Raw genomic sequence first — 17,359 nt, 5'->3', positions numbered from 1 at the left:
AATAAAAAATATACTTCAAAACCTCACACTCTAGTAGTCTTATGTTGTACCGCAATTCGCAATTTTACACATTGGTAATTGATTCCTGTAGGTAAAACATTGCATATTGCAAATATAGATCCATTTTAGGAGCTTGACCCCTTTTGTTCTTCCATGTTAAATTGTAAAAATGAAATTAAAACTACTTTCATGTGCCTCATTTAGTATGGTATGTATACTTTTTGGTATATATTTAGTGTATATGAGCTTGTGCGTTCTTTCATCCATTTCCGATGGTCTGATGTGTTCTCTCAGTGCTGTCCGTGGCTGAGACACCTTCTGATCCAAAGCGTTTCCACCCTCTTAACTGCCACACAGCCCCCTCCTGCAGGAGGAGAGAGAGGGGGCAGTGTTCTTGCAGGCTGGCAGATGCTATCACCTTATGATCCCGGGGGGAAACGGCTCCACTTCGAGATACAGGCACACTCCTGTGCTGCGGTGGTTTTAGTTTGGCCCTGCCTGATGGGAGTGCTTGCAGCATTTTGATGTCGAGAATCTAGTGTCCTCACAACTCCAGTTTGTGTCTTTTAGTCTTTGAAGAGTAACATTTATACCCTTTACATTGCAGGTTACATAGTTAGGATCAGAACGGGAGCTGCTTGAATTGTGCCCTGAATGAGCCAAATCTCCATACAGTTGTGTAAAGCTGTGCTTAGAGTTTCTAACAGCCGCCCTTCCCCTGTGTGTGTGTCTCTCTCCAGGATGCCTGTCCAACCTGCCGCCGAGCACCAAGAAGATCTCCAACTCCTACGAGGAGCGGCGCAAGCAGGCCACGGCCATCGTCCTGCTGGGGGTGATCGGCGCCGAGTTTGGCGCCGAGATCGAGCCCCCGAAGCTGCCGTCGCGCCCCCGCGCCAGCGCTCAGGCGCCGGACGGCTTCGGCCTGACCACCGGGGGGTCCAACTACTCCCTCGCCAGGCACACCTGTGAGTGTCCCGTCCCGTCCCGTCCCCCAAACCCCCCTCCACCCCCCCCGCCAGCCGGGAAGTTCTCACGGCGCTCTCGCCACCTCGGTTTACCAGAAGCGAGCTCTGTGTGGCTATCGATCGCGTTCTGTGGGCGCTTTAAAGATTTTTGGCTTCAGAGGAACTGAATTGCAGTGTATTGAATTGCAATGTTTGCCCTTCTGTTTTGATTGGGGGTGGGGTGGGGGGGTTTAGAAATTCAAGCCATTAATGTCTGCCAGAGTGTGGCTAACTTTTTCTTGTATTCTTTGTGTTTGTTTTAGGAGTTTATGTGCCCCACACCACACAAAAATGTGGTCCCTACCAATAATACTAATCAAATGAAGAATGAACACAGGCACGCATATTCACGTTCACACTAAAAACACACACACACACAGATACACACACACACACAGATACACAAACCCATGCACAGTGGTGCAGAAGAATGTGTGCTATGCTGTGTAAATAGCATAACAGAGCTTACACATATAGAATTACAGTGCTGTGGCAGTTTATCCACATACTGTTCTCATCACTTACATTGTAGCGGAAATCCCTCTTACCCCGGTGATCTTGCAGCTCTGCACAGAAGGCCATAACATGTTCCTGTATAGTAAAAGATGCATCAGTAGCCCCTGTGACACCACTCAGAAAGTACACAGACTGAATAAATGCGTTTGTTCTCTGACCTTGTGGGTTCGGAGAACCTGCGCATTTGCACTGTGAGCGCCCCATCATTCTGAGGGTAAGACTGTTGGCCGGGCTTCTTTTTCCCCATAAATCCATTAGACAAATGGCAGGCTTGTGGAAGAATGTTAGCGCCTTTGGGGTGTGAAAGCTTACAATCTTGCAGGCTGTCATAGAGTTTGGAAAAATGCCATGGTACTGCCCTTAAAACTTCAAATCATCAATTTCTGGTCATGATCTTTAAAAAATATATAGACATATGTAAGTCTATGCCATAATAGCCTGGTCTCCCTCCAGGACTTGTCAGACACGATATGCTGATACTGACATTTTCACATTCGTGTGTACAGTTTAAATGTTTTTTTTTTTTCTTTCAAGAAGTGCATAGTACAATTGGGGTTTCTGCCTTACAGCTGTTAACCCGGACCAATACTATATATAAGCATAGTGCGTGTATGTTAGGGATGTCATGTTTATGTTGAACCATAATCTTCAAAGATCTCCTTCCTGCTCCCCTATTCTCCTGTTCACCGTCCACTTTTCCCTTTACATGTTTATTGTTTGTCTGTTCAGACAGGTGCACACTGATGAGAGCTAGTTGTAACTGTCCAGGTTAGCATCCAGATGCAGTTGTTCCCAGACAGACTTTCCACATTGAGGGCACCAGTAATATCTACAGGTCCCCTGCATGGAATGACTCTGATGATGGTATGATTCACCTGTTCACTCAGGCCGCGTGTGGGATTTTTTTTTAAATGGGACGGGAGGCTGTGTCACAGATGGGGAGCGCCCAGCCCGCCAGGGGGAGGAGCTGGGCGAAGGCCGCCTAGTCTTAGTTCAAAGGCCGGAAAGATCATCTGGGGGAAAAAAGAAACTCAGGGCAAGTTCCCGACTGGACATACTCACCTCATATTCATCAACACTGTGAATGGCCAACTGGTGAAGACAGGCCGTGTGTGTACTTCTCCCAGTTTGATCCTCACATACGTTTTTTGCAAAGAAAAAAAAAAGCCTCTGTTAGATGTATCTGTTAAGTGATGAACACGTGCAGCCACACACAGCTGGTTTGGAGAAACGTGAATACCATGCGTGTGTCGGGCACGAAGTACATCATTTGTACGGTGTTCTTTTTTTCTGACAGGAGTGAGCATTGCAACTTGCCGGCTCCGAGCTGTATTACTAATGCATTTCGGCTAGCTAGATGCTGGGAAGTGCGGTTGGTAGTCAGCTTTCGGACGGAATCACTGGCTAATCATTTATAGCATGGGAAAACAGCGGCGGTAGAAGCCCTCCGTGGCTCTCCCTTTTGGAAACGTACAGCAAACAGCTGATCAAAACCTGATTGCAGGGCCTAATTTGCGCGGTGTTTATACTCTCAGCATGCGCACGGCTCCTGCCCTGTCTTACCCACTGTGAAAATAGATTGGCTCTCTCAGACGCGGAGGAAAATAGCATAGCGGCCGGCGATTGTGGATGCAGGAGAGCAGCATATGCTGCCAGAATATTATGAAATATTCATGTGGCCGGGGCAGAAATGCAAGCACAATGAAGTTTGTAGTTCTCTCGCATTGAGGGGATATGACAGAGAGGGGTTTTGAGAAGTTCATTAAACAGTAAAGCTCCTCGGTTTGCTTGGCAATGTTCGGCGGGCGTTCGCCTGAGCGTTCCGTGTTCTTTGTTGCCCCTTACACAGATACGTTCTCCAATATATGTTTACGGCCATAGCGCAGTGACTGATTTTCGTCGGGGGTTTTCATGGAGATCTGTTGTGTGTGTTTTTTTTTTTTTTTTTGCTTTGCGGTGGCTGGCTAAACCAGCCTGCCTCCCTTCTCCGCGGAGGCTCTCCTGGTTCCAGGAGGTGCGTCTCGGTTAATCGATGCATCTGCCGCCCCCTGCCTGGAGCCTGCCATAGATAATCGATGTGATTGGCTCGGGCGCGTTTCTCACCGCGGGCCCCCCGACCGAAATCCTGTAAGAGCGAACCTGTGTTTCTCAGAGCCAATAAACAATCTAGCCTCGCAATATATATTTCTGCTCCTCGGGGACCGGGCTTTATCAAGTGTGTAAGGTAATATCTCTCCGGCTTATCGGAGTCACGTGACCGCGCGCCCGAGCGAAAGGGAGAGAACGGCAGAGTTGTGTTCGTCTCTATAGTGCAGAGCAGGATTTTCCTCTGCCTGTCCCCGGCAGTGACAGAAATAGCCTTTAAAGATGATTTCCATTCACACTTTCCTCTTTCCTTGAATTTCCCATAGTCAAATATTACTTGATGTTTGACTCTTAGGAGCTGATTAGGAGTTAATATGCAACCTGCTCGCGTGAAGAGTTAAGGGGCATACTCTTGAATTACGTTTGTAAGAGAATGTGATATTTTTGTCCCTGTTATTGGCCTTTTCACAACAGGTGCGCTGGAAACAGATTTCCAGATGAAGGCAGATAAGTAGCACTTAATCATTTCTCCATTCACACTCGATTTGATATCAAGTAGCCGTTAATTAAGCGGGAGCCGGCCAGGGGTGAGAAATTAATTTCATTCGGCCCGTGTGCTCGTTAGCAGCGGCGGTCTGTTTGTGCGATGTTTTGCTTTCGCGGACAGCTGAGGCGGCTACATTACGGACGTGTACGTTTTTCCCCCTGATCTCGGCCCGCGATGAGCAATGGGCTCCAGACGAGCCCGGGGGCAGGAATTACTCTGCAGGCTAACGAGGATGTTGTGGGATTCCAGGCCTCCTCCTCCTCGCGGCGCAGAAGACCTCCCCTCTGAAATGTGATTACGCCCAGCGCTGTGAAACGAGAGCCCCAGAGATCCGCGGCGCAAGTATCCCCGCGTTCACCGCGCTGGCTGGGAGCAGGGGGTTATGGGTATTGGGGGGAGGGGTGTCGGCTGTCAGTCAGCCACCTCTGGCTTCCTGATTTGAAACTGAAGGCTAAAGGCAGAGCAGCCGGGTGACCGAAGGGGGGAAAAAAAAAATCAAACAAGTCAGGCCCAAAGATGCTGCAGTTGCCAGGCAGAAGTAAATAAGTGGTTTGTTCCTCATCCCCTTTTTGGCCCTCACCTGCAGTGTGCTCCTGGGAAATGGAGTCCTTGAGGCCCCTCCTGTTTTTATTTCGCCACCACATTACGACATAGCAGAAGTCTAAATGCTAGATCTTGCTATGGAACATATGTCACTTTGAAAACCATACTCACCGAACAGTTGACATCTACATCGCCTTGTATTACAAGCAAATTATTTATCTTCCATGTTATGTTACTTTTTATATGAGATAAATATAAATAGTAACAAGTCCATTTATATGCTGGCTGAATTCGGTGGGTATGTTTGAGTGCCTTGATGTGTATTGTGTGTATTGTGGGTTATGGACTGATTCATTTTCACCTCCACATCCATGCCAGCACTCTAACAAATGCACAGCCAGCACCTCCACCTTGGCTCAATAAACACCGCCGGCTGTAGGCCAGCCCCTGGAGTTGTGGTCAGAGCACAGGACTCTTGAGGGTGATATCCTAGCAGGACGCTGCCTCAATGTCCTTGAGCCCGATTATGAATATAAATAAGCTGTATAAATTCAGAATTCCAAGGATGTTACTGTATGTCACACGTGTTAAACTAAATCAGTTCAGAAATACGTTGTAGCAGTGAATTTTGACATTCCAGTCCTCTTTTATGCTCTGTCACCCCGGTCATGTGATTTCTCACAGCGTAGCCGATCCATCACTTCCACTGCTCACTTCCTGTTGCTGCGTTTCCTGTCTGAAGTGCACTTTTCTGCACAACTTCGAGGGAAGGATTAGAACTGTGGGTTAAGCAAAAATTCACGTAGTTAAATTCCAGTTCTTCAGGGCCAGAAATTAATCGCCTGATTTCGTGGATCCTTTAATCGGACTTTGATTGCTTTCATACCGGTGTCGTGAGGTTACAACTGCAGGGCACCGGGGACGTTTCGGGACCGGCCGCCACGGTAATTTCACACCCTTTCTGAAATTGAAATGAAATGAGCCTTGTTACATGGGGGGCTCTCTGATGGTCAGCGCCCCTCAAGCGTGGACCCGGATGAATGAACGCCATTTGAGTGTGGACATGTGTGCGTAAACCGCACTGGGCACTTGTGGAAAGGACTTTGAACAAATCCTAGAGTGATCCTGCAGCCTTCGCTTATGCTGGGCCTAATTGCCTGTATTTTCCAATGTATTCACAGGGTTTTAGACACGCCCCCCCCCCCCCCCCCTTTTTAGACATCTTCCTCTCTATTTCATGTTAAACGTGTGGGGCAACACTGTAAGGCTGATCAATGTGATTTGCCACCGTGACAATTGATATATCTACTGAAGGCAGTCAGCATTATGTTTGTAATTAGAGGGCAGTTGTAGAAACAGAATGAATTTTAAACAAGTAAGCAACGCCCGCTTCCCCTGTTTATGCATTTTGGGACACATTTAGTAACCAGATAGTTTTCCTTTTCCATAGGCTCGCCAGCACAGCAGAGACAAGTTCTGCTGTATGTGAACGTTCCTGTGAATGCAGCAACATTCAGTCTCCACAGAGCGACCTTGATCCCCCTGACGTATCGTCGCAGGTAGTTGCGGTGATGGCAGGGGCAGATGTCTGCGATTTTAAAGCGATCTTGCCTTCGTGTCTCGTCTCGAAGACCAGTATCAGTTGTGAGCGTGTCTCACCTGGGTTTCTGCGGTAGAAGCGGAAGATTTTGTCCACGCTCAGATTCCCCCCCCTCCTCAGCTCACTGGAGATCAGGTTCCTTTCCGCACGCGACGCGAACCCCCCCTCCCCCGCCAGACCCTTTCAATTAGTGCGTTACCAGGGGCAGTTGACCCCGCCGCGCATTAGGAGTAACCTTTCGCCGCGCTCCGCTCCGCAAATCAAAAAGGAATTAATGCCGCCCCGTCTCCGGAGAGGCTCTTTAATTAGCCGGGGCGATTGCTCTGAGTGGCACACCTTCCCCAAAAATACCTGCTTCGTATGGATCGCTTTCTTTTAGCCGCGCTACTTGGAGGCCCAGGGAAGGAGAGTGGGCCCCACTGTGACGAAGTGCAACACCCCCCCCCAATCTCCCTGAAGAAGATGGACTCGGTTACTGGTGCTGTGCTTGTGCTTCTCACGTAGGCACTTGGAAGGGCCTGTTACTTCTGCAGCCGTTGTTGAGTTTACGTGATAACTGCAGAGGACTTATGAGTAGCATCTTATATTGTTGGTTCCTGGGGGTTTAATTTTGTGAGAATGCAAGAATGCGTTAATCAAAATTTCCTATCGTGAGTGTGTTAGCATTGCTACACCGTGCTGTAGCTGCTGTTCCACACGTGTCACATACTCTGTCAAAGCGACCTGATCAACAGGACCCTTCCGCAATTTTGAGGAACCTCTCTGTATAGGTTACCCTTTCTGTACAGGCTGCTAGCGGGTTGGAAAAGCTGTCCCTCCGTGGGTTTTTCCTCTGCATGTTGACTTTGCCTGGCCTTATATATGCACTCCTTCAGGTTGGAGGTCCACACCTCTGTGAGGAGGAGGGGGGTGTGTGTGTAGGTGGTGTCTTTGTAGTGCGGCTGGGGGTCCGCGGGGACTGGGTCTTAGCCCGGCGGCTGCTGCCGGCCCGGCTGCCTGCCCTGGAGGGAGAGCTGTCAGCCAGCCCCCAGACACGCTGGACCTCGCCGTTTGAACTGGGCCCCTCTGAGGTGAATAGCCACCGGCTGTGTCCAGGGACCAGACCTCCCTCCGGCGCCTGGCCCCCCATCCTCTATCGTCCCCCTCAGGCCTACACCTCAAAGCGCCCCCTCTTTTCTGAGGGGGAATGAAAGGTGGAGGGCCACGCCCCAGCCTGTTTAATGAATCATTCGCGGGGGGGGCTCGCCGTGCGAAATTGGCATAGCCAGGCCAGCACTCCAGGCTCCGCTGGGACCCTCTCTCTGTCCCGACTCTGTGCCTGGCTCCCGGGGCCCCTGCCTTAACAACCGAACTTTGCTGTTATGCAAGTCTGTTTAACCCTTTCACGTGTACGGTCGCACCGCTGCGCTTTGCCCTTTCTCATGTAGGGTCAAACCGGTGTGATTAGAACACTAGTTCGGAAAAATTCTAGCTAAAGCAAATGCGGCGGTGAAAACTATGAGAAACTTAATAAGGCTGATGAAAACATAACGAACCACGTAACATAGCGTGCATTACAGAACATAAAATAAGTCACGCACGAAAGGGTTAATAACTGTTACTGCGTGATAAAAGCTTGGTTCGGACAGTACTACACACCTGCAAAGCTCAGCGCACAGCTGCACAGTGTCGGGGGTGCACAGTGTCGGGGGTGCGGCAGACGGCCTGTGAGCCGTACCGGCATCCTTTCGCTTCAGAGAAAAGGGCCCTCGTCTCATTCCGCTCACGCGGTCCTCGTTCCCCGATTAGAAGGAACAGAAGAGACGTGATGATGATGAATGATTGCGGGTGGGCGGATTGAAACGAAAGCACGGGACGATAATGAGGGCCGCACACCGACAGCGCCGTGCGCTTTGAAGGGAATTGTAGAGTATGATTCATCTAAAGCTTTTTTTGGCGTGCCAGTCACTTTCAGCCCGTAGCATTGCATGCATTGGTGTGTTAAGATACCTTCTTTGAATGTTGTGTAAATCCTTGAAGTATCCTCTCCCCTGCTGTGCACCTGCTCAGTTCAGTCCTGACATACCTTTATATTCACATATACCTGTGAATATACATATATAAGTGTAGCCCCAGCATATCTGCTAACTTACAAACACATACTCAGTACGGCCCTGATATGCCCCCTATCTCACATACACCTACTCATTTGGGCCCCAGTAAGCCCTCTATCCCACATACAGCTGCTTGGTCTGGCAGCATCTTCATTAGCCAGCAGTGCATTTCTACCCCAAGCCTCCTGTGGCTACTTATTTACAGTGCTGTGTTTGCATAGGCAACACCGTGATCCCGGATGACTAACTACGTTAAAGATATACATTCTTCCATTTACGCAACTATGAACAGAAACATCAGCGCAAGCTCGCATATGGACGCAGCAGCTTTTGGGATTTGAATGCGCGCCCTTCTGGTTGCAGGCCGAGTAAACCTAACCAGTGAATCGCGCTGGTCTGTTTCGCGGCGTTAATTGCTCCTGTGGTGGCCGGTGTGCAGCGTGGTGCTCAGTTTTAATCTGGAATGTTACCACTTAGCTCAGTGCAGAACACGCACTCCGCTGTGCGGAACGTGATGCTTCCTCACGTGTCCTCCGTCGGTGCGGATGGACGGGGCTCAAAGACAGAGGTGCTCGGGTGCTTTGGCGCGCGCTCGGAGTCTCTTTCATCCTCCCTCATTTCCCTGCAGTCAAACATTTTATTGATGAGATTGAACTACTTGTCCTGTAGTCTCTCTGTACTGGACAGAGCTAAGGCCAGATGATCAAACAAGCTGTTATGCAGTGTCTGACAAGCTACATTTCTTTTGATATGTGTGTGTGTGTGTGTGTGTGTGTGTGTGTGTGTGTGTGTGTGTGTTTATGCAGTATGTATATATATCTGTGCGTAGGTTTGTTTAAGAAGATTGTGAAACTGTAAGCTCTGTAGGTTACCCTAGATAAGGACAAGCCAGCAATGAGTAGTAATAATATCAATAATAGCAACTCTCACACTAACGGTGTACTAGTAATAATAAATAACTTAAATATTCCCTAGTTTTAAAATGATGCCCAGATGGGTGCAGCACGTAAGATTCTTATGAGAGTCTGTATGTCTGTCTGTCCGTAAGTCTGTTTACCATCTTACTTTTGGTGTTAATGCCATTGATAGCACTGCTGATGATCATGATTGTGATCATGGTAGTCAAGGACAGCATGCAGAGTACAGATTCAGTGATTCTGGTGTGCCACGGTATGTTCACGCACAGCTGATGCAGTATGAGAAATCCTTCCTGTAAGGGGGAAGCGTGGCGCAGGTAGCTGGCGGCCGCGAGCTTCGCCCGGGGGGGGGGGGGGGGGAAGGCGGGTCTGACCCGGAGCGGTAACCCTGCCGCCGCCGGTGCTCGTGTGAACCGCAGCGTCGCGCACAGGGCGACACGGTGACATCTGCGGCGGGGAACGTGTGACGAGCAGTCAGAGGTCTCGCGGCGCACGCGGGAACCTGTTACAACACGACGTTATGCCGTATAATCAGAGAGGCAGAAACAGCAGCGGTCTCTCCCTCTCTCTCTCTCTCAATCTCACATTCTCTCTCCGTCACTCTCTCTCCCTGCTCTTGTGCGGAAGACCCAGCCACTCTGTAGCTCAGAGCCTTGTGTCTTGTGTGAGAGCTACAGCTGAGACACACCGTGAGACGGTCTTCTTTCCTGATCTGAACCATGCCAATTTTCCTATTCTGGGCTCTCATCTTTTTGCTCTTGTGTAGTAGATTGTGGCCTGTTTTTTTGCGTGTGTTCTGAAGCATACTGGTATTATTTAATGTCAAGTTCTGCATCCTAAAATGATCTGATCTTAATCTGTGTGTGAATGATTTCATGTTTATTACAGCATATTTTACTAAACAATTCATGACAAAAATTAGTCTTTGAGTTACTACATTTTTAATGCTAGTTGAACTTTGGGTTGATGAACTTGTAATATCAAAGCAAGTACCAAAGGAAGTACCAAAGGTTCTTTGCAGTCTACAAAAAGCTCAATAAGAATTATGTATCATACGGGAGGTGGAAATTACCATATGACTGATCGCATGCTTCATCAGAACATTATCATGCGCACAGTATTTTTCATATATCTGATCATATCCAGCAAGATTAAACCTATCGATTAAGGACATTACAGTGTGAAACTGTATAAACGTAAAATTCCAGCCATTTACATAAGAGAACACAGGCATTTATGTTTACCGTGAATTTGTTGCAACAGTGTATAGGGTACTGTTGTACCCTTGGACAAGGTACTTTTTATTGCCTCAGTAAATATCAAGCTGTATAAATGGATAACATTGTAAAAATAAGTGTAACCGATGTAAGTCACTCTGGATAAGAGCATCTGCTAAATGCCAATAATGTAGTGTAATATAGTGTTAATAGTCGTAAGTATGTGGGCAGTAAATTGGGGTGGTGGTATGCAGTACACAGCGGCTGGCGGTTGTGTTGTTGTGGAAGCAGCAGCTTGGGGTCCTGTTCGCAAGCGAATACGCGTGTGTGGCGGAAAAGCATGAGCGGCCGCAGCCCGAGCTAGAGCTGTCCCCATCCCGCGGGCCTCCCGGCCTGCCTCCCGGGCCGCGCCTCCCTAAAGCCTGACCTCCGTCCCACTCTCATCCACCTCCCCTCCACCTCGGTGAGCCCGCCATTGATTTTGCCTTCGCTTTCGATTTGACCGCTGCGGGCGTCGAGCAGCAGAAAAAAAAAAAAAAAAAAAAAGCACCATTCGGGCCTATAGTAACAAGGCTTCAGAAATAAACAGAAAGGATTGGGCCGACTTAAATGGGATGAAAGGCCTTTTTTTTCCCTCTCCTCCTCTCATCAGGAGAAATCTGAATTCCCTTTAAAAAAAGAGGGAGGCAGCAGAGCCAAGCAGTATCGCAGCTGGTGAGAAAAAAAAAAAAAAGAATAGCCGAAGAAAATTGGTAGCCAGTGTGAGGTGTGTTGTATTGAGGTTGGTCACTGGGCCCTGCATGGTGCCTGTGTTTATAGCCGCAGGGTCTGTAGGCTGTGTTTAAACCTCTTACAGGGATCCTCCTGATTCGTGCGGTTCAGTGCCTGACCTCTAAGTGTCATATTCACCGAAATCGGCTGTCTCTCTGAAATCAGCTGCATCTGAAACTGTCACGAGCATTAAACACAGTCCCGCGGACTTGTGGTAGTTGACCTGCCATTTGCGACCAGAACGTTGTTGATTTTAATCCCTGTGAGGTGCATCGGCCTGTACGAACTTGAATATCCTCTGGAAACAGCTGTATACCACGGGCTTATGAAAGTTAGCATGCCTGCAGAGAGAACTTATTTGAAGTATGCTTTTTTCATTGCTACTATGGAAATCTTAGTTTGTAAATGATGTCTGTGTCTGTATTTTTGTCAGTGTTGTTGTCCTTTATATGATCATTTGAATTATAACCAGATTTTTCATAGGTATACATTATGTATTTATTTTAAAAGTCACCATATGCAGAGCGGCTCACAGTTCTTAATATTCTGCATGATTGTTCATGTGATTATAATCATGATTCTATAATAATTTTTATAGGGTTTTCATTTGCACTGGCCTACTTGTGATTCCACCCCCACATCCCTGAAGTCTAGAACTTTAACTACTGTAGCACATTACTGCTCACATATTGTATCGATCTGAGAAAATATTAATACAACTTAACAATAAAAATAATATTGATTTTAAACAGCTACTTTAAATAGTATAAAGTTATTGAATCATAAGCCATGGTTCTGTGATAACCATTGCAGTGCTATGACTGATCAACTTTTTTTTGGCATTTTTGTTACATTTTGTTATTTTCTGTACATTTGTTCTTGTAGAGAATCTATGGTTTTAATATAAAAAAAAAAAACGTTTGCCTTCAAGACAAAGGTTTTAAGATGTATGTCATGCATATCTGTATGTGAAAAAAATTAAATATTTTATTAAGAGTGTCTTCTGAAATATAACGTGAGTAGCATGTGTTCCAACAACGGTGAAATATTAAGGTCATTTATTTACAGAATACAGAAGCTTTAAAATGAAGTGCAAGTTCCCTCCCTGATGATAATGTTACTGTTCATGAAAGTAACACAAAAGTCATTAGATCCAGATTCTCTTCACCCTAAAAAAAAGACACCGTGGAGCAAGCACACTCAGTGAAGTCAGTTGTGTAATTTATCACAGAGAAACGAGGGGAAATTTACGATAATTGTCTTAAAAAATTGGGTCAAATAAATCTGCAGCGTAGACCATGACATCATTTCACTGTCTCTCACATGAAACATTCTCCTCGTGTCTTTGAGCTGTAGCACTCCCTAGTGTGTTTGTGGGATACAAGTCTAGGCCAGCCTCAGAATGGGGGTGGCGGCAGTGGGGGCGTCGCCTGCTCAACTGTGGGGTATGTCATTAGCATAGCCCCGCCTCCCCCTTCCTCCCTTGATAATGGACTCGGAGGTTAAAAGCTGACGGCCAGCGCATCTGTGGCCGGCGCTGCTTCTCCTGGGCTAATTAGCTCTTTACAGGCATGACTCTAATGTGACATGTTTATTACCTTAACTAACAACTCATTAGCTTAGTTGATGTTTTGTCAATATTAATTCATTCATTTAGACCAAGTCAAAGCTTAAACAAAGATGTCCGAGCTGAGAAATGGACTCTCCGGCCTCTGCCGACTCGGCCCGGTTCCGAGGGGGCCCATAAATTTTTTTGCCACATCAGGAGTAATTAGGAGGTACCCTCTCCTTGGGCATCATTAAGAGGAGGAACCTCTGCCAGCAGGAACACAAGCTGGGCCCACACAGTGAATGCCATCTGCATCCACCTCTCTGTGCTTATGCAATACAGGCATGGCCGTGTGAATAAATGAATACGCCCCAGAATCTGAATCAGCCACTGAGTATTTGAAAATTAAAGACGGGTTTAGCTTACATTTACATTTATTTATTTAGCAGACGCTTTTATCCAAAGCGACTTACAAAAGTGCATACAGTAAGTATAGGGCAACTAATACGATACACCTTCAAACAGCAAACTTCAACAACTTCAAACGGCGCAGTGAGCGTCAGGTTAAAGGTGGCAACAAGAAACAATTTCAAAAGCACAGCAATTTACGACAGCACTAGGGGGCTCTAGGTAGAGTCTGAAGAGGTGTATCTTCAGGCCCCGTCTGAAGGAATGGGGTGAAGGAGCTGTCCGTAGCGGGACAGGGAGTTTGTTCCACCACTGGGGAGCGATGTAAGTGAAACGCCAATGTCTGGCAGAACGAGCACCTCCTGCCTTGACCATGCAAGGAGCTTGAAGGACTGCAAGCACGTGCCAGGGCTTCATTCCGTTTGAAGGGGCTTGGCCTGAGCAAACAAAATGTGAATCCCGGGTTTAGTTTTATGATATTTATTGATTTCTTTTTTTCTTGCCCCCAGAGAACATTTCAATCCGAAAGTTACTCTGTGTTAACAAATAGAGGGGGGTGGTTAGCGTTTGGATGTTTTAAGAGGGTATTCCTGGAGTTGGGTTTTTTGAAAAAGTATTGATCGGCGCTGTGGGTTCCGTGTACCGTGTTGCTCTGAGCTAAGCGGATCGGGTTGGGGGGTTGGGGGGTTGGGGGGGGGGGGGGCTTGGTAATCCTTGGCGAGAGTTTTGTCACCGTGTCGGATGTTCATGTTAAGTGCTCGGACATGCTCCGCGCGCCAGCTTTGTGCTGACAGAGACACAGAAGTGTGACTCCATCTCGCGAGCTTCGGAGATGACACAGACACAGTCCGATTACCAGAAAGAAAAAAAAAAAACATCAATACAGCAGGAACAGCTACACGACAGGCGGAAGCTTAGTGCTTCGTGTCCCTGTGCAACGGTGCTTGTAAGAATGAAACTACACTTGTGTGCATCTGGTAGGCCTGGTAGGCCCATCCTGACCTGACCTGACCTGGTGTGTGGCAGTGTTTCTGAAGTCGCGTTCCGGGATGATCACCTGGCAGCAACACCTGCACCGATCAAACTCGAAATGTGTGGTCCGTTCAAGAATATGCCAGCCAAAGCAGCGTCTATGAGATGTTCTCAGTCAGGGAGCTTGGCCTGTGAATGTGACCAGGTGAACTTCAGGAAAATTAGTGTCGCACACTTTTCTGCCTCTTATTTCAGAACAGGCTTGGAGCTTGGCTGCGTAATGTCATCTGCTTCTAGGCAGGTTTTGGGTTGGGTTGTAATGCGGACAAACTCCATATGGCAACACTGGCATGCTTTCGCCACTTTCATCCACCTGCAGCAGATGGAAAATGCCATTCTTGGTCTGTAATGCACTAGGTCAGACGCTGTGAGCTGCCTCTGAGAGGAGTTTAAAATCATTTCAAATTAGTTTAATTTGGCAGCAGTGTAACGTTTGATTATATTTTGTTGGCTTCTGGCTTGGAAAGGAAGTAGTTCCTTCACCTAAGTAGGAAATGTCATACCGTGACTGTTTTGGGCATATGTCACAGGGCTCTTTACAGTCCCCTCCAGAAATGGGAAACAAAGTGATTATTTTATATTCTGAGACTTATAACTTTTTAGATCAAGCCAAACATCAAGGAGTCAGTCCTCTAAAAAGGATTAAAGATTATGTCCCTCTTTCTAATTATGTAAACCTTGATAAAAGTGCATCTTGTTACTCCATAAGGTCAAGCTGCCTCTTCATGGAAACCTCATAACGGAAACCTTTGATTGCATTGAGTTATTACGTTAACCCGTGTCAGGTTGACGTTTTATTTGCTTTTGTGTTTTCATCTTGAAAAGTCACACACTGAATTATGAACTGAATTCACCCCACAGGACACACTCGGTTTGCAAATTTGGAACCATGATAAAAATGAAATGATTTAAATTCTTCGTCAGATATGAAAGATGTCTTGCACATCAGTATAAGAGTGCTGTTTCTAAACTCCTGCTTCAATGATTCCGTCACAATAAACACGAAATAGGAAGTCACAGGCAAGGGCCACAGCTCACATCATTTGAACCCCTCGTTCAAATGATGTGAGCTGTGGCCCTTGCACTGGGGCTGTTCTCTGAGCCTTTGTGGCCCTAAGCTGCTCTCTGTAAAACTTTACTGGGGAGGAAATTCTGCAGTGACCTTCAGCGGGTTGGTGTAACAAATGAAGTGCAGCTTTCATGAGAGGAAGGTTGATGCTTATGAAAGATCAGGCTGTATATCACCAGAACACTCACAGTAAATACTGTTTTTTTTTTTTTTTTTTACTTGACCGGAGGGGCGGGATATCTGGCACAGCTTTGATCTGAGTAGTACTTAGTCTCTATGCGTATTTGCCATTGCAGGTGTTTTGTAATAGTCAAATTTGATCTGTCTGTAAAACGTCCCACACGATGCAGTAGATTAACTCTACCTATGGCGATAGAGAGCACAACCTATGCTGTATTATCTAGACTATGTACATATGAATCGGATTCTTATCAGAGCGGCTGATGCAAAGCGCCTTATTTAAAGCTATGATTGCTGAACATCCCAAATGAGGGATGAATAAATTAATGAAATCAAATGATAGCGCAGAGGTAATTTGGATATCCAGTCTGTGGCCTGAGCTGCAGGTGGAAAACAGCAGATCAGAGACACTAGAAATGTCCCCATTTCTCCCGGACCTTTCTCCCGCCGTTGTCCTTGTCACAGTTTTCTCATACCCCCCCGTTTGTGGTAACTGGCGGAGTAGGAAATACAGGGGCTGCAGCTGGTCTATGTCCACAGCACTGGATACAAATTCCCATGTCCTCGACATTACATTACATTATTGGCATTTGGCAGATGCTCTTATCCAGAGCAGCTTACACAGATTACAGTTTGTACATGTTATCCATTTATACAGCTGGACATTTACAGAGGCGATTTTGGGTTAAGCTCCTGGTGAAAGGGTACAGCAGCAGTACCCCAGCGGGGAATCCAAACCACAACTTTTCAGTTACAAGCCCTGCCCCTTACCTCTGTGCCACACTGCAATCTGAATGTAAACGTATCGGTGATCAGGCATTAAAAACCATCATGCGTGGCGTGATTGTTTCGTAACCCCTGGTTCTCCGCGTGCACGCGCACGCGTGTACGCACGCGTATCGTAACGGCACGACTCGGCCCGTTTATTCGCGTGTCGCGAAGAGGCCCGGGAGACACGGGGGGGGCAACGGTCGTCATCACGGCCCAATCTGTGAGAGCCGGTTTCTCTTCAGCTCTCCTCGATTGCGGCGGCTGCTGTCGGGGATTGCAGAAGCGGCCATAACCTGTCATTATGTGCACAAATGGATGTCTCAGACTCTGCAAACTGTAATTTACTCGGCGTGCGGGGGGAGGGGGGGGGGGAGTACGTGAGCACTGCATTTGTGTGTGCGCGTGTGAGTGCGAGAGTGAGGTGTTCCCTACATCTCAGTATTTACTTTTGATTGCCTCTGACCATTACCCTCTCTTCAAGTGTAGGTGTAGGCTGTGTGGTTATGTGGACTATACTTGTGTGTCTTTAGCGCATTTTGGTGCATGTCTGCGTACTTACAGTATTGATTTCAGTCCTTTTGTGCACGTGTGTGTGTGTGTGTGTGTGTGTGTGTGTGTGTGTGTGTGTGTGTATGTATGTATGTGTGTGTGTATGTTTGTATGGTGATTGTGGAGTCCCTGTGCAAGTGTGAATGAATGTCTGTGGTACAACAGTTGGGCATATTTCTCTGTACCTGTGTGTGTGTTTGTGTGTGTATGTGTGTGTGTGTGTGTGTGTGTGTGTGTGTGTGTGTTTGTGCGTGTTTGAGGCACGTGTCACTGCCACTCTCAGCCACACGCAGGCACTATGACCAGCCCCTGGAGCCCCCCTCCCCTCCCTCCCTCCAAGCTGCCCACTGCAGCCATGTCCGTGGGGGTGTGTCCGCCAAACGCCTTTCGCTGTCTGGCCGCTGGGGCTGGCCGAGATTTAAGACTCGGAGGGAAAAAAAGAAGACTGGCCTCCATTATGTCACCCATTCTTTTCTTTTTTTCGATAGGCGATATTCTGACATGATAA

General features: G+C 47.3%; 1 protein-coding gene across 3 annotated transcripts in view; it reads left to right on the top strand.

Annotated features, from left to right (window-relative positions):
- The window catches only part of LOC118777620 (WD repeat-containing protein 7), a 162,226-nt gene that overhangs the window by 100,067 nt on the left and 44,800 nt on the right, over positions 1-17,359 (top strand). For all 3 annotated transcript variants that reach the window (XM_036528717.1, XM_036528716.1, XM_036528719.1), the window contains one exon: positions 741-965. In XM_036528717.1, coding sequence (XP_036384610.1) covers positions 741-965 — 225 coding nt within the window. The remainder of the gene's footprint in view (positions 1-740; positions 966-17,359) is intronic.

The sequence above is a fragment of the Megalops cyprinoides genome, chromosome 5 (assembly GCF_013368585.1).
Source record: "Megalops cyprinoides isolate fMegCyp1 chromosome 5, fMegCyp1.pri, whole genome shotgun sequence".
Lineage (NCBI taxonomy): Eukaryota > Metazoa > Chordata > Actinopteri > Elopiformes > Megalopidae > Megalops > Megalops cyprinoides.
Note: the sequence above shows the minus strand (reverse complement) of the source record. Positions and strands in the feature narration are given on the sequence as shown.